Source organism: Amblyraja radiata, chromosome 6 (assembly GCF_010909765.2).
Source record: "Amblyraja radiata isolate CabotCenter1 chromosome 6, sAmbRad1.1.pri, whole genome shotgun sequence".
NCBI classification, from domain to species: domain Eukaryota; kingdom Metazoa; phylum Chordata; class Chondrichthyes; order Rajiformes; family Rajidae; genus Amblyraja; species Amblyraja radiata.
In genome coordinates, this window is record NC_045961.1 from 53,636,469 (window position 1) to 53,655,425 (window position 18,957).

At 44.4% G+C, this 18,957-nt stretch overlaps 1 protein-coding gene across 1 annotated transcript; it reads left to right on the forward strand.

The window, feature by feature from the left end:
- The first annotated feature begins 2,506 nt into the window (after positions 1-2,506).
- On the forward strand, positions 2,507-15,380 carry LOC116974430 (arachidonate 5-lipoxygenase activating protein). The gene is made up of 6 exons (XM_033022856.1): positions 2,507-2,711; positions 2,803-2,884; positions 6,600-6,670; positions 9,516-9,597; positions 14,953-15,146; positions 15,313-15,380. Exons 1-5 carry the CDS (start codon positions 2,642-2,644, stop codon positions 15,113-15,115), a joined length of 468 nt encoding a protein of 155 aa, XP_032878747.1. The 5' UTR covers positions 2,507-2,641; the 3' UTR covers positions 15,116-15,146; positions 15,313-15,380.
- The last annotated feature ends 3,577 nt before the right edge of the window (positions 15,381-18,957 follow it).

Consider the following 18,957-nt stretch of genomic DNA (forward strand, 5'->3'; position numbering starts at 1 on the left):
GGAGTAAACGGGTCCTTTTCACAATGGCAGGCAGTGACTAGTGGGGTACCGCAAGGCTCAGTGCTGGGACCCCAGCTATTTACAATATATATTAATGATCTGGATGAGGGAATTGAAGGCAATATCTCCAAGTTTGCGGATGACACTAAGCTGGGGGGCAGTGTTAGCTGTGAGGAGGATGCTAGGAGACTGCAAGGTGACTTGGATAGGCTGGGTGAGTGGGCAAATGTTTGGCAGATGCAGTATAATGTGGATAAATGTGAGGTTATCCATTTTGGTGGCAAAAACAGGAAAGCAGACTATTATCTAAATGGTGGCCGACTAGGAAAAGGGGAGATGCAGCGAGACCTGGGTGTCATGGTACACCAGCCATTGAAAGTGGGCATGCAGGTGCAGCAGGCAGTGAAGAAAGCGAATGGTATGTTAGCTTTCATAGCAAAAGGATTTGAGTATAGGAGCAGGGAGGTTCTACTGCAGTTGTACAGGGTCTTGGTGAGACCACACCTGGAGTATTGCGTACAGTTTTGGTCTCCAAATCTGAGGAAGGACATTATTGCCATAGAGGGAGTGCAGAGAAGGTTCACCAGACTGATTCCTGGGATGTCAGGACTGTCTTATGAAGAAAGACTGGATAGACTTGGTTTATACTCTCTAGAATTTAGGAGATTGAGAGGGGATCTTATAGAAACTTACAAAATTCTTAAGGGGTTGGACAGGCTAGATGCAGGAAGATTGCTCCCGATGTTGGGGAAGTCCAGGACAAGGGGTCACAGCTTAAGGATAAGGGGGAAATCCTTTAAAACCGAGATGAGAAGAACTTTTTTCACACAGAGAGTGGTGAATCTCTGGAACTCACTGCCACAGAGGGTAGTCGAGTCCAGTTCATTGGCTATATTTAAGAGGGAGTTAGATGTGGCCCTTGTGGCTAAGGGGATCAGAGGGTATGGAGAGAAGGCAGGTACGGGATACTGAGTTGGATGATCAGCCATGATCATATTGAATGGCGGTGCAGGCTCAAAGGGCCGAATGGCCTACTCCTGCACCTAATTTCTATGTTTCTATGTTTCTATCAACGTTTTGGAGGAAGCCAACATGACCAGCATCACCACCACTATAATGCAGCACCAACTTCGATGGACTGTCCATGTCATCCGCATGTCCAACACATGTCTCCCTAAACAGATTCTGTACTCTCAACTGAAGGAAGGTCGGCGAGCCCCCAGCAGGCCAAAGAAACGCTTTAAGGACAACATCAAGAACAGTCTGAAGAAATTCCACATCACATCAAGCAACTGGGAGCAAATTGCACTGGACAGGCGCTCCTGGAGGAAATCGAGTCCCGTAATGGAACTACGCCGTGTCACAGAGACAAAGCGACAGCACCGTAAGGAGAGAGAGAAGGGGGTTCGATGACTACCAATCACCGCCAGTCTCCACTGCCCACGTTGCACCAAGGTGTGTGGATCGCGGATCGGCCTCTACAGACATCTGCAGACCCACAAGTGGATGACCCTATGGAGAGGAGAGGACAGTCATACTCGTTTCGAGTGACCGCCGATGATGATGATGGAATAAAAAGAGTTGAGTACAGGAGCAAAGAGGTTCTTCTGCAGTTGTACAGGGCCCTATTGAGACCACACCTGGAGTATTGTGTGTAGTTTTGGTCTCCAAATTTGAGGAAGGACATTCTTGCTATTGAGGGAATGCAGTGTAGGTTCACAAGGTTAATTCCCAGGAATGCTGGACTATCATATGTTGAAAGAATGGAGCGACTGGGCTTGTACACACTGGAATTTAGAAGGATGAGACATATAAGGGATTGGACACTCTAGAGGCAGGAAACATGTTCCCGGTGTTGGGGGAGTGCAGAACCAGGGGCCACAGTTTAAGAATAAGGGGTAGGACATTTAGAACAGAGATGAGGAAAAGCTTTTTCACCCAGAGAGTTGTGAATCTGTGGAATTCTCTGCCTCAGAATGCAATCAGGATCAATCACATTTAAAAAAACATTTTGACAGTTACATGGATAGGAGAGGTTTGGAGGGATATGGGCCAAACGTGGGCAGGTGGGACTAGTGTAGATGGGGCATCTTGGTCAGCATGGGCAAGTTTGGTTGAAGGGCCTTTTTCCATGCTGTATTCCAATTCTAGGACTCTATATTCACTTTACCCAGGGAAAGGAAATCAAAAACCAGAGGACATAGGCTTAAGGTGAGAGGGGCAAGATTTAATAGGAACCTGAGGGGCAACTTTAGACTCAGAGGGTGATGGGTATATGGAACAAGCTGCCAGAGAAGGTAGTTGAGGCAGGTACTATAACAGCATTTAAAATATATCTGGACAGGTGAGCTTGGTTGGGAAAGGTTTAGAAGGATGTGGATGATACGCAGGTAGGTTTGGGTGTGGCATCTTGGTGGGCATGGACGAGTTGGGCCGAAGGGGCTGTTTCCGTGCTCTATGATTAGCCAAACCACCAACCATCACCCTTCCCCCGAGTACAACGGATCTGCGTTCTTCCGCCTGCAAGCAGCGACGAAAAGACGCGGAAGTTGAGAGATAGTTACTGCCCCTGAGCAGGTCCATCCTAACAAGGTTGGTGTTTGGGGAGGGATACAGGCAGCATACAGGTAGAGCCATCAGCATGGATATGGATGTTATGGACAAAGTGGTCTTTCTGGGCGCCGTGACCGTCCTCAGCGCCCTGCAGAACGGTAAGCAAAGATGTCTTGTGGACTGACCGAGACCGATGTTACGGTGGTCGCCTGTGCTTCGGTGAGAAACCTTTGCATTCCTCTGTTTCAGTATTCTTTGCCTACACGGTGCAGAACGAATCTGTTAATCAACGCCCAGCGAACACAGCTTTCGGGCGGGTCAGTGTGGCCAAGTAAGTATCTATAACGGAATCCACCTTTTCCTGCAGTGCGTGTGTGAAGAAGGCGAGTTCGCTGACATTTATTGTACGTGCTTAAAATCAACAGCATAATATCGTGACAAACAAGAGGAACTCTTTAATTAAAAAGGAACTGGCTAGGTTGATGAAAATGAGTTAAATATTCTCAAGAGCACGCGAAACAGAACAAATGCAATTTAACATGTAGGAAGGAACTGCAGATGCTGGTTTAAACCGAAGGTAGACACTAAATGCTGGAGTAACTCAGCGGGACACCTCATATTTTGCTTGGGCATCTTACAGCTTATTCAGCGGTATGAATATTAATTTCTCCAACTTCAAGTAACCCTTGCATTCCCTCTCTCTTCCTCCACCACCCGAGTCGTCTAACTAGTTTCACTGTAGTTTCACTGTTTGTATCCACTCGTTATTACCTTATCCACAGCCAACAATGGACCATTGTGGGCTCCACCTTTCCTTGTTCATCATTGCTGGTTCTTTTCATACCCTTTATTCCTTTGTCCTTTGTACATTTTCATACCTCTAGTTTCCCTTTCCCCTGACTCTCAGTCTGAAGAAGGGTCTCGATCCAAAACATCGCCTATTCCATTTCTCCAGAGATGCTGCCTGATCCGCTGAGTTATTCCAGCACTTTGTGCCTCCAAGAATTGCAGAGAAATGTGTAGGAAGGAACTGCAGATGCTGATTTACACCAAAGATAGACACAAAATGCTGGAGTAACTCAGCGGGACAGGTAGCATCTCTGGATAGAAGGAACGGTTGACGTTTCGGGTCGAGACCCTTCTTCAGACTGAGAGTCAGGGGAGAGGGAGACACAGAGATAAAGAAGTGTAAGGTGTGAAAAAAATACATCAAAAGAGATGTGCATCAAGGAAATAGAATAGATCATTGTTAGCTAGCAGAAGGTGACAACTAAGCAAACAGAGATAAAATGCAATCAGGGGGACAATCAGACTGGTCGGAAAACTGGGAAGTGGGAGGGATGGAGAGAGAGGGAAAGCAAGGGTTACGAAGTTAGAGAAGTCAATATTCATACCGCTGCGGTTTTTTTCATGTTCTAAATTTTTACACAAGTGGTTGACATCATAGTTTTCGGAAGCCTATGTGAGAATTAAGCTGCCCAGAAGCAGAACATGGCCTGGAAATTTACGAAAAGGGATTTCCTCTTGAGCAACATGGAGGATTACATCAGGTTGCACATAGAAACCAGGCACTGCAGATGCCTGTTTATAAAAAAAAAAACCAAAGTGCTGGAGTAACTCATTGAGTCAGCCTGAAGAAGGAGCCTGACTCGAAATGTTACCTATCCACGTTCTCCAGAGATGCTGCCTGACCCGCTGTGTTACTCCAGCACTTAGTGTTTATCTTTGGTGCAACTGCAGTTCCTTCCCACACATGTTCTCCAGAGATGCTACCTGACCTGCTGAGTTACTCCAGCACTTGGACCTTCAGCCCACAAAATGCGTGTCAAATAAGATGCCAAGTTAAAATGATCTCCTCAGCCTGCACATGATCCATATCCCACCATTCCCTGCATATCCAAGTGTTCATATAAAAGCCTCTTTTTATTTTTTTATTTTTTTATTTTATTTATTAGAAGAAGTGTACATTACAATAATATAAGCCAAAGATAATATATTACATTTCTTGTACCACTTCATTTTTTAAGCTTTAAAAAGAAAAAAAGGAGAGTGAGATAGGATAGTGAGTGTGTGAAAAAGTGATCAGAAAAAAGACCCATAGGCACGAAGTTAGAAACAAAAGTTAAGAAGTAAGCCATAGAAAAGAAAAAAGAGAAAAAGAAACAGAAGCTATGTTAAAAGTAGAAAACAGAGCTGAAAGGGATATACCAACTTCGTATTTTTCCTCCCCCCTCACCAGGTCCTGAAACCGTTTCTTTTCAGAGTTCTGTTGCACTTTATACTTGTAGTAAGTCGATAAATGCAGACCAAATCTTTTGGAATTGGTCTGATTTGCCTGCTAGAAGGAGTCTCATATCTTCCAGGTGTAATGTTTCGAACATATTTGAAATCCACATATTTATAGTTGGTATTGGGGTGTTTTTCCAGAATTTAAGCATAGGTTTTTTTCCCGTTATGAAACCGTAATTAAATAGGCTCTTTTGAAACGCAGTTAGTTCAGGGCTGCCTTCCATTGTTCCAAAAATAATCAATTCTGCATTTGGTATCAATTTTATTTTAAATAATTTGGTGAAAATTTCAAAATTTTAAAAAGCCTCTTTTTAACAGGCTACACGCCTTCTTGTAAACACTGGACAACTAAGTTGCAGAATTCAGTTTACTTCTTGTTGTAGCAAAAGTAAAAAACATAATCTGAAATATTTAATAATTTCTTTTAAGGTCATAAACATGTGAACTATTTGAATCAAACTTGACTCGAAACGTTGCCTGTACATTCGCTCCCCAGATGCTGCCTGACCCGCTGAATTCCTCCAGCGCTTTTGCAGTTATCTTGTGATTTTGACTCAAGTACTCTCTGTTAATAAGGACAGGCGAGTCATATTGGTATTGGCCCTTGGAAAAGTTACCGTTTTTTAAAGGTTAAATTACGCGGTGATTGCATACGCAAGGTGTGGGTTTGCTCAAAAATAGATCATGCGGGTGATATGATGAGGAATGCAGCACATAGGACAGTACAGCACAGGAATAGGCCATTCAGCCCACAAATTCTGTGCCAAACATGATGTCAAATTAAACTGATCTCCTCTGCCTGCACATGATCCATATTCCACCATACCTCGCATATCCATGTGCTCATCTAAAAGCCTCTTAAATGCCACTATCATATTTGCCTCCACTACCACCACCACCTTCAGCACATTCCAGACACTCATCACACTCTGTGTGAAAAAAACTTGCCCCATTCATCTCCTTTAAAATTTGCCCCTCTCACTAAGCTAGGCCCTCGAGTCTTTGACATTTCCACCCTGGGAAAAAGGTTCTGCCTAAGAGAGACACAAAGTATTGGTGTAACTCAAGGGACAAAGGTTCTGCCTGTCTACCCATCTATGTCTCTCTTATTCCCACACTTTTGAGGAGCGCCGGTGATCTGATCCTTCAAGCCATGGTTTCTTTGGCCTTGGTTTTACATTGAATGCGAGAATCCGCCTTCCTTTTAAGGTGAAGGGGGAAAGATTTATTAGGACCCTGAGGGGTAACCTTTTCACACAATGCATGATGACTGTATGGAACGAACTGCCATAGGAGGTGGTTGAGGCAGGTACTATCGCAACATTTGAAAAACATTTGGATAGGTACATGGATAGGATAGGTTTAGAGAGATAGGGGCCAAATGCAGGCTGGTCGGACTAGTGCAGGGGTTCCCAACCTTTTTTGTCCCGTTTACCCCTGGCAACTTTAATAGCACGTGATAATGTTATTTAACTTATTTATGAACAACTAATGATGAACAGATGATATACCAGAACCAAACACAGTCAGTCAATGAGAAAAAATATGTACAAATCCAGAATCAACAAATTTACCCCTTGGGGGTAAATTTACCCCAGGTTGGGAACCCTTGGACTAGTGGAAATGGGGCATGTTTATCGGCGTGGGCAAGTTGGGCCGGAGGGCCTTTTCCATTCTGTATGACTCTATGACTATTTCACTGGGAATTGGGAATAAATTCATCTGTCCTTTGATTTCATTTTCTTTTTTGATTTTAGCCACAACTGCATTGAAGTTTACCCTACGTTCCTGGCTCTACTGTGGACCGCTGGACTTTTCTGTAGTCAAGGTAAAGTATAACATATAAAATTTAACTCTTTAGAATCCACTTGTAATTTTTGCATTGAAAAGCCTTGGATATTTGCATATTATTTCTTCTGTATTAATATTCACTCATGACCCTGCATGTTTTACGGGGGAAATTTGAGTTTGGTTGCCAGTTTATATCAAGTTAAAGTTAAACTTGTATCGAGTTAAAGTAACATAATCAATTATTGCCCACTAGATACAAATCACTAATTATTGGAATGTATTCTTGACCTTGGGTACTGACTGTGGAATTTGCACGTTCTCTCTGTGACCACGTGGGTTTTCTCTGGGTGCTCCGGTTTCCTCACACATCACAAAAACCTGTGGGTTTGCAGGTTAATTGGCCCTCTGCAAATTGCCCCTAGTGTGGAGGGAGTGGATGAGAAATTGGGATTAAATAGAAGTAGTGTGAATTGGGGGGGAATCGAGAACCAGGGTGCATAGTTTAAGGTGAAGGGGGAAAGATTTAATAGGAATAGGAGGGGTAACTTTTTCACACAATGGGTGGTGCGTGAATGGAACGAGCTGCTGGAGGAGGTAGTTGAGGCAGGGACTATCTCAACATTTAAGAATTAGACGGTAGATGGATAGGAAGAGGTTTAGAGGGATATGGGCCAAAAGCAGGCAAGTGGTACTGGTGTAGATGGGACATGTAGTTTGGTGTGGGCAAGTTGGGCTGAAGGGCCTTTTCCCACACCGTGGAACTGCATGGCTCTATGCAGGGCCGGCCTTAGGGGGTGCGGGGACAATTAGGAACAACTTTGGTGAGCCCAAGGTTCCCAGCCAAGGTCTGTCAGCCTAGTTATTTAGTATATATTATGAAATTGTACACTAAGGTGCTATGGATTATACACTATCTGAATCTCTCCTGCTCCCGTTTGACTGTCAGTACCTCCACTGGCTTCCAACCTTTACCGTAGCAGCTGATTACCATTAAACGGCATTAGGTGATTGGACACAATGCCCATGGAGACAGCGGCTGATTGGACGGGAGGAGACCTATTTGTTGATTGGACAGGAATTTTAAGGCAAGCTGGTTGGTGATTGGATAGAGACAGCGATTGATTGGCCACCAAATAATCAGGCACAAAAAAATTGACAAATAGGAAAACAAAAATCGCTGGTCGGTGCGGACTCAGTGGACTATCTGGCTGTATCTCCAAACTAAACAGTATAACATGCAGGTACATTTATTTAAAATAAAATTTAGTGATTATTTCACATGATTTCTCACTGTGTAAAGCTCAGTATCTGACCAATTTCTGTTTAACACGTTTGGTCTGCCGTGAGCATTTTTCTCTCCCAAAACAGTTCATATCTAGCAATATGATCAACGAACCAGACAGCAGTTGGACACAGTCATGCGAGTAGCAAGCGATTGATAAGATTTGATGGGGCACCCTGAGCTTTTTTTGCACTAGTATTAGGGTTAAGTTTTTGAATTTAGTCGTTTCTCACACGTTCTCATACAATCTATGAGTATTGTGTTTACACACCTGTTATGCTGCTGCAAATAAGAATTTCATTCTTCTGTTGTTGGTGTACATGACAATTATACATTCTTCACTCATGCATTTGTGCAATAAAAAACAGGTACCCATTGCACTTTGCGCCAAGTTAAAAAGAGTCAGCAGTTAGTCAGGAAGTGACTATTCGCCTCCAAAGAGCAACCCTTTGTTAGGTGGCTTCACTAGATGGTGTGGACTCAATATTCCTCCAGCAGTTTTTTTTTTTTGCTCAAGATCTGCAGCATCTGCAGTCGCTTGCGATTTAATACTATGTTCCGCTGCGATCTAACCGATGGATGACCCATGCTGAAGCACACGCAGCATTGAAATGCTAATACGACAATTAGCAAGAATATTGAACAATACAGTAACACGTAGCTTAGAGGACACTGGGGTTTAATTTTACAAATGCCCCATTTTCACGAAGCAAGTCACTTTTGGCAACAATACCAGTTTTTAAGAAGGCAGACTTTGCACTGACCACTTGAAAATAAATCAGTGGTGAACTGGCAATGTAAACGTGATGGTCTGCCTGCCACCAAAGCAGCAGGCACCGTGGGAGGAAGGTGGGGGAGAGGGAGATGAATGTGGATGGACAGGGGGTGAAACAAAAAGATAAATGACTAACCTGCACACCAAGAAGAAGCACCTTCTCGCGGTCCGGAGCCCTCAATCATGATGGTGAGTTTTAAGAAATTCTCAATGTGTCATCAATGCATCGATCTACATGCCTCAGTAAATGTAATTGTGTTTTGAACAAGTATTAATGACGCAGCGTGAATTTTATTCAAAGGAATGCGGCGTCATTAATACTTGTTCAAAACACAATTACATTTATTGAGGAATGTGGATCGATGTATTGATGATACATTGTATGACTATTTGTTATTTACTGGCTGTTAACAAGTGCTAACAGTAGTAGTTAACAAATCGTTTGCGTCTGATGGCCGTGCAGTGGTTGTTATCCATGTTCGTTTAAAAAAAAAATCCGGATGGCGAATGTTTTAAAAAAAATCTTTATTTATCAAAGCAAATTTGTGTTTCCGTACGAAATACGGAACATTAGTGCGGGGTCCCCCTTAGGCACGGGGCCCAATTGGGAGCTATCGGTCCAATCGGCTTAAGGCCGGCCCTGACTCTATGACCCTAGGACTAGTTATACTAACAGTGGTTGAGGAAAATCTTGAGGACTAGCCAGTTAAAATCCTCATATTTTGTGGAATTAAATACTTGGTGTAGGCACGATAATATTTTGCTCATAATTGTACGGCTTGTACCTTGCTATGATCAACATTATTGTGGTTTTTATCCTGCCAGCTCCTGCTGCCTTTGCTGGAATGTTGTACTTGATAGTGCGGCACAAGTACTTTGTTGGATATCTGGGAGAAAGCAGTCAAAGGTAATTGTCTCTTTGTTTCACAAATGAACGCTAGTGGCAGCAAGGTGGCACAGTGGTGGAGCCAATCGCTGCCTTACAATGCCGGCGTTCAGGGTTCGATCCTGATTTTGTATCAATGGATTTTGTACATGATTTCTCCCTGTGACCACATTGGTTTTCCACGCACTCCAAAGACATCCAGTTTTGTAGGTTAATTGGCTTCAGTACAATCTGCATTTCTTGTACAATCTGTTGATTTCAGTGTCTCTGTTTTGCAGCTAGATTTTGACATCTTTGTTATCACGTTCCGATCACTGTTATGATTATATTTCACAATTATCCCACAAATTCAAGTCAGTGAATCTGGACAAAGCTGGTAAAATAAGTCATAAAGTGCTGGGATAACTCAGCGAGTCATGCAGCATCTCTGGAGAAAAGGAATAAGTGACGTTTTGGGTCGAGACCTTCCTTCGGACTGAGAGTTTATCAATTTAGTCTCTCATCAGTCTGAACACGGGTCCCGACCCAAAACATCACCTATCCATGTTCTCCAGAGATGCTGCCTGATCTGCTGAGTTACTCCAGCACTTTGAGTCTTGTAAACCAGCGTCTGCAGTTGCTTGTTTCTACAAAAGAAGTGTGTGATCTTATTTTATCTACTCATATTTGGAGTGGACAGGAGAGGTTGAATCTTATGTTAAAGTTGCCTTTAGAAAGACACCACAAAGATTCTTTCGGTTCCTGTTCAATTGAGGGAGGTTATTGTGCATGATCCCAACAGTGAATTCTATGGAAATCCGTTGTCATGACAGCATCTCTTCAGTACTTCTGCTTTTTGGGGAAAAAAATCTGTATTACAAACACATCCCTATTAATTTCTTAGAAACATAGAAACATAAAAAATAGGTGCAGGAGTAGGCCATTTGGCCCTTTGAGCCAGCACCGCCATTCAATATGATCATGGCTGATCGTCCAAAATCAGTACCTCGTTCTTCCCCGTATCCCTTGATTCCCTTTAAGATTTCTATCTAAATCTCTATTGAAAACATCCAGTGAATTGGCTTCCACTGCCTTCTGTGGCAAGGAATTCCACAGATTCACAACTCTCTGGGTGAAAAGGTTTTTCCTCATCTCAGTCCTAAATGACCTACTCCTTATTCTTAAACTGTGACCCCCTGGTTCTGGTCTCCCCCAACATTGGGAACATTTTTCCTGTATCTACCCTGTCCAATCCTCTAGGAATTGTATATGTTTCTACAAGATATCCTCTCATCCTTCTAAATTCCAATTAACACAATGACCTATTCTTTCATCATGCGTCAGTCTAGTATTCCCGGAAGCTAACTTGGTGAACCTACGCTGCACTCCCTCAATATCAATAATGTCCTTCCTCAAATTAGGACCAAAATTGCACACAATACTCCAGGTGCAGTCTCACCAGGACCCTGTCAAACTGCAGTCGGACTTCCTTGCTCCTAAACTCAAATCCTCTCACAATGAAGGCCATTGGCTTTCTTCATTGCCTGCTGTACCTCTTCACTGCTTGATCACCAGGTGATGGTCAAGGCCTCATATTATTCGAACCAACACACATTTCAAAGAAACAGGTGAACTGCAGATAGACACAAAGTGCTGGAGTAACTCAGTGGGTCAGGCAGCATCTCAAGAGAACATGACTAGGTGACATTTCACAGTACAAGTGTTACTATACACAAGTACCTAGATACATCTTAGATAAGCATCTCAGATGCAGTACAAGTGTATAGCGGTAGTACACTGGGACAGTATACAAAGTCACCAGCTTTTGGCACCATTTTCAAATCCCAGATGTTGTCAGTGCAAGATTTGTGGCCTGACCATGAAGGCCTGTTGTCCTGGCGACGTTGCAGGGTTGGCCTGGCCAAGTTAAACTAATCTCATCGTCCTGCACGTGATCCATATCCCTCCATTCCCTGCCTATCCATGTGCCTATCTAAAAGCCTCTTAAACACCACTATTCTATCTTCCTCCACCACCACCCCTGGCAGTGCGTTCCAGGACCCCACCCCAGTGTAAAAAGCTTGCCCTGCACATTTCCTTTAAACAGCTCCTCTCACCTTAGAGCTATGCCCTCTGGGATTTAACATTTTTACCCAGGGAAAATTTGTTCTGACTGTCTACCCTATCTATGCCTCTCATAATTTTATATATTTCTATCAGGTCTCCCTTCAGCCTCTGATGCTCCAGAGGAAGCAATCCAAGTTTGTCCAAGCTCTCCTTACAACTAATACCCACTAAACCTGGCAGCTTTCTGGTAAACCACTCCTGCACCTTCTTCAAAGCTTCCACATCCTTCCTTTATTGGTGTGATCAGTCCTGCCGCATTACTCCAAATGCGGCCTAACCAAAGTTCTATGAAGCTGCATTATGACTACCGTATTTCCCGGCAATGAAGACGCACCTGCGTCGAAGACGCACCCCCGATTTAAGTTGCTAAATTTTGAAAAAAGGATGGCGGGACAGGATCAAGGGTTTGGTTTAGTCCAGCGGCCGGCAACATCACCTGCATGCCCCAGGACTGGCTTCAGTTCCCAGATCCCTCGCGTCCCCGGGGCTAGCTGCAGTTCCCAGTTCGCCTGCCCCGGGTCTGGCTGTAGCGCCCAGGTCACTTGCCCCGGGACTAGTAGAGAAACAGAGAGAAAGAGAGAGAGAGAGAGGGAGAGAGAGAGAGAGAGAGAGAGAGAGAGAGAGAGAGAGCGAGCCTGGGACGGAGCAGTCAGCCTTCCGCCCAGTAGCTACCCACCAACCACCACCTCCACCGGTTGCGCTTGTGCCAAAGGACATCATGGCTGGCGGGCGGGCCGGTCAGCAGAAGGCACTGAGGTGGCAGCCGGTTCCACTATCCGGTCCCGGCGGCCGCTTGCAGCCACCTAAGCTACTTCCCTCCCCGGGCCAGACTCCCCACACGCTGTGAATGGAACTCACCCCCCCCCCCAGCGACGCTGTCCTTTTACAGCCGGTTCCCACTTTACAGCCGCTTCCCATCAGCTGCCAGCAATGACGGATAGACTTGGCTTTCCCTCAGTACAGCAACATTGATCTTGATGTTGCTGTACTGAGGGATAGCCAAGTCTATCTTTCTTGGCTAACAACCTAACCTTCGGTCTCAGATTCAAATTCAGATTCAAATTTTATTGCCATTGTGAAGTGTACAGTACAGAGACAGCGGAATGCAGTTAGCATCTCCCCAGAAGAGCGAACATAGAATAATGAGCAAATAGAATCTCCAAGACGCAGATACATTTTCATGCCTTATTTTTGGGTAAAAAATAGCGTCTTCATTACCTGACTCTTAATTCCCCGACCAATGAAGGCAAGCATATTATACGCCCACTTTTCCACTCTATCTACTTGTGTTGACACTTTCAAGGAGCTATGGAGTTGGAGCCTCGGGTCCCATTGAGGAATCTTTGGGTACAATGAGGTATTAAGATCCTTAATACAAATTTAGTTTAGTTTAGAGATACAGAGTGGAAGGAGGATTGGCGTACTGCGCATGTTGTTCCATTGTTTAAAAAGGGGTCTAAGAGTAAACCTAGCAATTATAGACCTGTTAGTTTGACGTCAGTGGTGGGCAAATTAATGGAAAGGATACTTAGAGATAATATATATAAGCATCTGGATAAACAGGGTCTGATTAGGAACAGTCAACATGGATTTGTGCCTGGAAGGTCATGTTTGACTAATCTTCTTGAATTTTTTGAAGAGGTTACTCGGGGAATTGATGAGGGTAAAGCAGTGGATGTTGTATATATGGACTTCAGTAAGGCCTTTGACAAGGTTCCTCACGGAAGGTTGGTTAAGAAGGTTCAATTGTTGGGTATTAATGGTGGAGTAGCAAGATGGATTCAACAGTGGCTGAATGGGAGATGCCAGACAGTAATGGTGGATGGTTGTTTGTCAGGTTGGAGGCCAGTGATTAGTGGGGTGCCACAGGGATCTGTGTTGGGTCCACTGTTGTTTGTCATGTACATCAATGATCTGGATGATGGTGTGGTAAATTGGATTAGTAAGTATGCAGATGATACTAAGATAGGTGGGGTTGTGGATAATGAAGTAGATTTTCAAAGTCTACAGAGAGATTTATGCCAGTTGGAAGAGTGGGCTGAAAGATGGCAGATGGAGTTTAATGCTGATAAGTGTGAGGTGCTACATCTTGGCAGGACAAATCAAAATAGGACGTACATGGTAAATGGTAGGGAATTGAAGAATGCAGGTGAACAGAGGGATCTGGGAATAACTGTGCACAGTTCCCTGAAAGTGGAATCTCATGTAGATAGGGTGGTAAAGAAAGCTTTTGGTGTGCTGGCCTTTATAAATCAGAGCATTGAGTTTAGAAGTTGGGATGTAATGTTAAAATTGTACAAGGCATTGGTGAGGCCAATTCTGGAGTATGGTGTACAATTTTGGTTGCCTAATTATAGGAAGGATGTCAACAAAATAGAGAGAGTACAGAGGAGATTTACTAGAATGTTGCCTGGGTTTCAGCAACTAAGTTACAGAGAAAGGTTGAACAAGTTAGGGCTTTATTCTTTGGAGCGCAGAAGGTTAAGGGGGTACTTGATAGAGGTCTTTAAAATGATGAGAGGGATAGACAGAGTTGACGTGGATAAGCTTTTCCCACTGAGAGTAGGGAAGATTCAAACAAGGGGACATGACTTGAGAATTAAGGGACAGAAGTTTAGGGGTAACATGAGGGGGAACTTCTTTACTCAGAGAGTGGTGGCTGTGTGGACTGAGCTTCCAGTGAAGGTGGTGGAGGCAGGTTCGTTTTTATCATTTAAAAATAAATTGGATAGTTATATGGACGGGAAAGGAATGGAGGGTTATGGTCTGAGCGCAGGTAGATGGGACTAGGGGAGAATACGTGTTCGGCACGGACTAGAAGGGTAGAGATGGCCTGTTTCTGTGCTGTAATTGTTATATGGTTATATGGTTATATGGAAGGAGGTGCTTTGGCCCACCGAGTCCACGCCGACCAGCGATCACCCCATTCACTAGCACTATCCTGCACACTAGGGGCAATTGACAATTTTTACTGGATAATTAATCTGCAAACCTGGAAGTCTTTCAAGTGTGGGAGGAAACGGCAACACCCAGAGAAAACCCACGCGGTCACGGGGAGAACGTCCAATCTCCATACAGACATTACCCATAGTCAGGATCGAACCCGGGTCTCTGGAGCTGTGAGGCAGCAACTCTACCACTGCATTGCCGTGCCACCCTAAATGGCCCTGCACTTTCATTTGTAGGTTGTGATTTATGCAAACATATTTTCAATATTTTGTCTTTTGAAAATACATTTTTAATTCTTGTACATTTCACTTATTTTGACAGCCTCCATGGGTTTTTCTTTGGCAAACGTCTAATAGGCTTTCTCTTCATCATGTCAACTGCTGGAATTGTCAACTACGCAACAAACTACCTCTTTGGGATTAACTTCCTGTTTTACATTCAAACGCTCACAAAGGCTTCTGCTGCCCTGCTCCTCATTCCGTAGTCCAGCAGGGGGCACTGTCTGCGGCATCCGTCAATGAATCCGGCCGTGGCTGGGTGAATGATAGACCTGTCTGAAGAAGGGTTTCGGCCCGAAACGTCGCCTATTTCCTTCGCTCCATAGATGCTGCTGCACCCGCTGAGTTTCCCCAGCAATTTTGTGTACCTTCGATATTCCAGCATCTGCAGTTCCCTTTTGAACAATGAATCCGACCTGCTGTGTTTAATCAGAATCTATCTGTGCCTTTGTGATTAAAACATTAATTGTACGATTTTTTGGGGCTTTATTTCGTAGGCTTGGGTTTATCATTATGATCTATGCCAAGGTACAGTGAAAATCTTAGTTCTGCATGCTATCCAAACGGATCAGATATATCTAGGGTTGCCAACTTTCTCACTCCCAAATAAGAGACAAAAGGTCAAAATACGGGACAATTTCCCGACGGCAATTCGTACCGGCTCGGCCGTGGGTGAATGATAGAAACATAAAAACATAGAAAATAGGTGCAGGAGTAGGCCATTCGGCCCTTTGAGCCTGCACCGCCATTCAATATGATCGTGGCTGATCATCCAACTCAGCATCCCATGATGATGAGTTGGCCCGGGTGCTGGACCGCACACAAAGCCCAGCCGGTGGGCCAGCTGAGGAGTTTAGGCAGGCGCGACGTGGCGCGCAAAGTCCGGCACCCCATCCAACTCATGAACCGATGATCTGCCATGAGAAGGAGGGCTGGTGATGTCGGCGGTAAGCGACGGTCCGAAGGCCGGACAGCTGACTGGGCTGCCGACTGACGGGATCATGGGCGAGGTGCTGCACTCCACGGGCTGCACTACGTCGGGACGGGTGAGGCGGGGCCGGACACGGCGCTCCGACCCGACAGTCCCCTCGACCCGAGTAGTTGCAGTCAAATACGGGACAAACCAATTTAGCCCAAAAAACGGGATGTCCCGGCTAATACGGATATCCCATATATAAATTACAATCAAGCCAAACGCGTACAATAGCTAGAGTGACATTTTTGATTAACAACAGGATTATGGAGAGTGAGGGAATTAGCTGGGTATTTTATTTATTTATTTATTTATTTTAAATATTTTTTTTATTAGAAGTACGGTAAGTTACAATAATACACAACACATATGTCTTAATACATTTTTTTGTACCGCTTCATTTTTTAAGCTTTAAGAAAAAGATAGAAGTAAAGAAAGTAAGGAAAGTGCGCAAGAGTCGTGAAGGTGCAAGAGAGTGTTGAGAAAAGAAAGCCCCTTAGAAAAGAAGTTAGAGAAGGAAGTAAAGAAAGAAAGAAAGTAGACCCTAGAAAAGAAGGAAAAAGAAAGGAGAAACAATCGCTCTATTATAACATTAAACTCCGCAGAAAGGGAACTCCCAACCAAGTCTGTTTTTGTTGTTGTTTTTGTTGCCAGATCCTGGTACCATTTATTTATTTATTTATTTATTTGTTTTAAAAATTACTATTGCACCTCATGCTTGTAATAGTTCCAAAAACGTAGACCACGTCTTTTGGAATTGGTCTGCTTTGCCTGGGTATTTTAAATAGTTTAAATTGTACTGACATTCTCTTACATTTCTTCCATCCAAAAGCCCCGATACACAAGAAAATATTAATGTTCAGGTTCAGGTTTATTATTGCCATGTGTAACGAAGTACAGTAAAAAGCTTTGTTTTGTGTGCTGCACAAACAGATTAGATAATACTCTACATAAATATAATCAAACCAAACTCAAGTAAAACAAGTAGAGCAAAGGGGAAGATACAGAGTGCAGAATATAGTTTTCAGTATTGAGGACTGTACAGAGCTGGTCAGGGTGGGGGCAGAGGAACAACTCCAGGACTGTTTGGAGTCTGTCGACTGGGCAATGTTCGGGGACTCAGCAACAGACCTGAATGAATATGCTACAGTCGTTACAGACTTCACAAAGAAATGTGTGGGGGACTGCATCCCAACAAAAACCTTCCGAGTGTTTCCTTACCAGAAGCCTTGGATGAACTATCTGATCCGCATTCTTCTGAAGACCAGATCCCAGGCATTCAGGTCTGGCGATGCAGAGGTCTATAAGATACGACCTTGATACGACCTTGATAAGGCCATCAAAAAGGCCAAAAGGGACCTGTTGTAAGCTGGAGGATGAGACGGATGTTCGGCAACTGTGGCAGGGCTTGAATGCCATCACCTCCTACAAGACGAAATCAGGAGGCAGTTCAAATGTCAGCGAAGCATCACTCCCTGACGAGCTCAATGCGTTTTACGCACGTTGTAATAGGGAGAACACTGATGTGCCTTCCCGAGCCCCCACTTGCCGTGATGGTATTTCGGTCACAGTCACAGAGGCCGACGTCAGAAGATCCTTCAGAGGGGTGAACCCTCGGAAAGCGCGTGGACCTGATGGTATACCCGGTCGTGTTCTAAAAACCTGTGCGGACCAACTGGCTGGAGTCGTTTCGGATATTTTCAACCTCTCACTTCTGAGGTCTGAGGTTCCTACCTGCTTTAAAAGGGCATCAATAATACCGGTGCCCAAGAAGAGCAAGGTGACGTGCCTCAATAACTATCGACCAGTGGCTCTAATGTCAATGGTGATGAAGTGCTTTGAGAGGTTGATCATGGCATAAATCAACTCATACCTCGCCAAGAACCTGGACCCACTGCAGTTCGCTTACCGCCACAACAGATCAACGGTGGATGCGATCTAACTGGCTCTCCACTCTGCTCTGGACCACTTGGACAACAAAAACTCATATGTCAGGCTGTTATTCATTGACTACAGCTCGGCATTTAATACCATCATCTCCTCCAAGCTGGTTACCAAACTCGCAGAACTGGGTCTCTGCGCATCCCTCTGCAATTGAATCCTCGACTTCCTCATTCACAGACCACATTCTGTCCGTATTGGTAGAAATGTGTCATCCTCGATAACAATCAGCACAGGAGCACCTCAAGGCTGCGTGCTCAGCCCCCTGCTTTACTCACTCTATACTCATGACTGTGTAGCCGGACATAGTACGAACTCCATCATCAAGTTCGCTGACGACACCACTGTTGTAGGACGTATCACTGATGGTGACGAGTCAGAGTATAGAAGTGAGATCGACCAATTGACCAAATGGTGCCAGCACAATAACCTGGCTCTCAACACCAGCAAAACCAAGGAACTGATTGTGGACTTTGGAAGGAGTAGGATAGGAACCGCAATCCCGTTTATATCAACGGGTCGACGGTGGAAAGGGTCAAGAACTCCGAATTCCTGGGCACGCATATTTCCGAAGATCTCTCCTGGTCCCAGCACACTGATGCAATTATAAAGAAAGCACATCAGTGCCTCTACTTCGTGAGAATATTACGGAGAGTCGGTTTGTCAAGGAGGACTCTCTCGAACTTCTACAGGTGCACAGTAGAGAGCATGCTGACCGGTTGCATCGTGGCTTGGTTCGACAAACCGAGTGTCCAGGAGCAGAAAAGGTTGTAAGCACTGCCCAGTCCATCATCAGCTCTGACCTCCCTACCATCGAGGGGATCTATCGCAGTCGCTGCCTCAAAAAGGCTGCCAGCATCATTAAGGACCCACACCATCCTGGCCACACACTCATCTCTCCTCTGCCATCAGGTAGAAGGTACAGGACCCTGAAATCTGCAACATCCAGGTTCAGGAACAGCTTCTCACCCACAGCCATCAGACTATTAAACACAACTTCAAACAAACTCTGAACTATAACAGACTATTGCACTTTATCTGTTTATTTATGTGTATATATGGTCTATGGTAGATGGACACACTGATCTGTTCTGTATTTATGCCTACAATATTCTGTTGTGCTGCAGTAAGCAA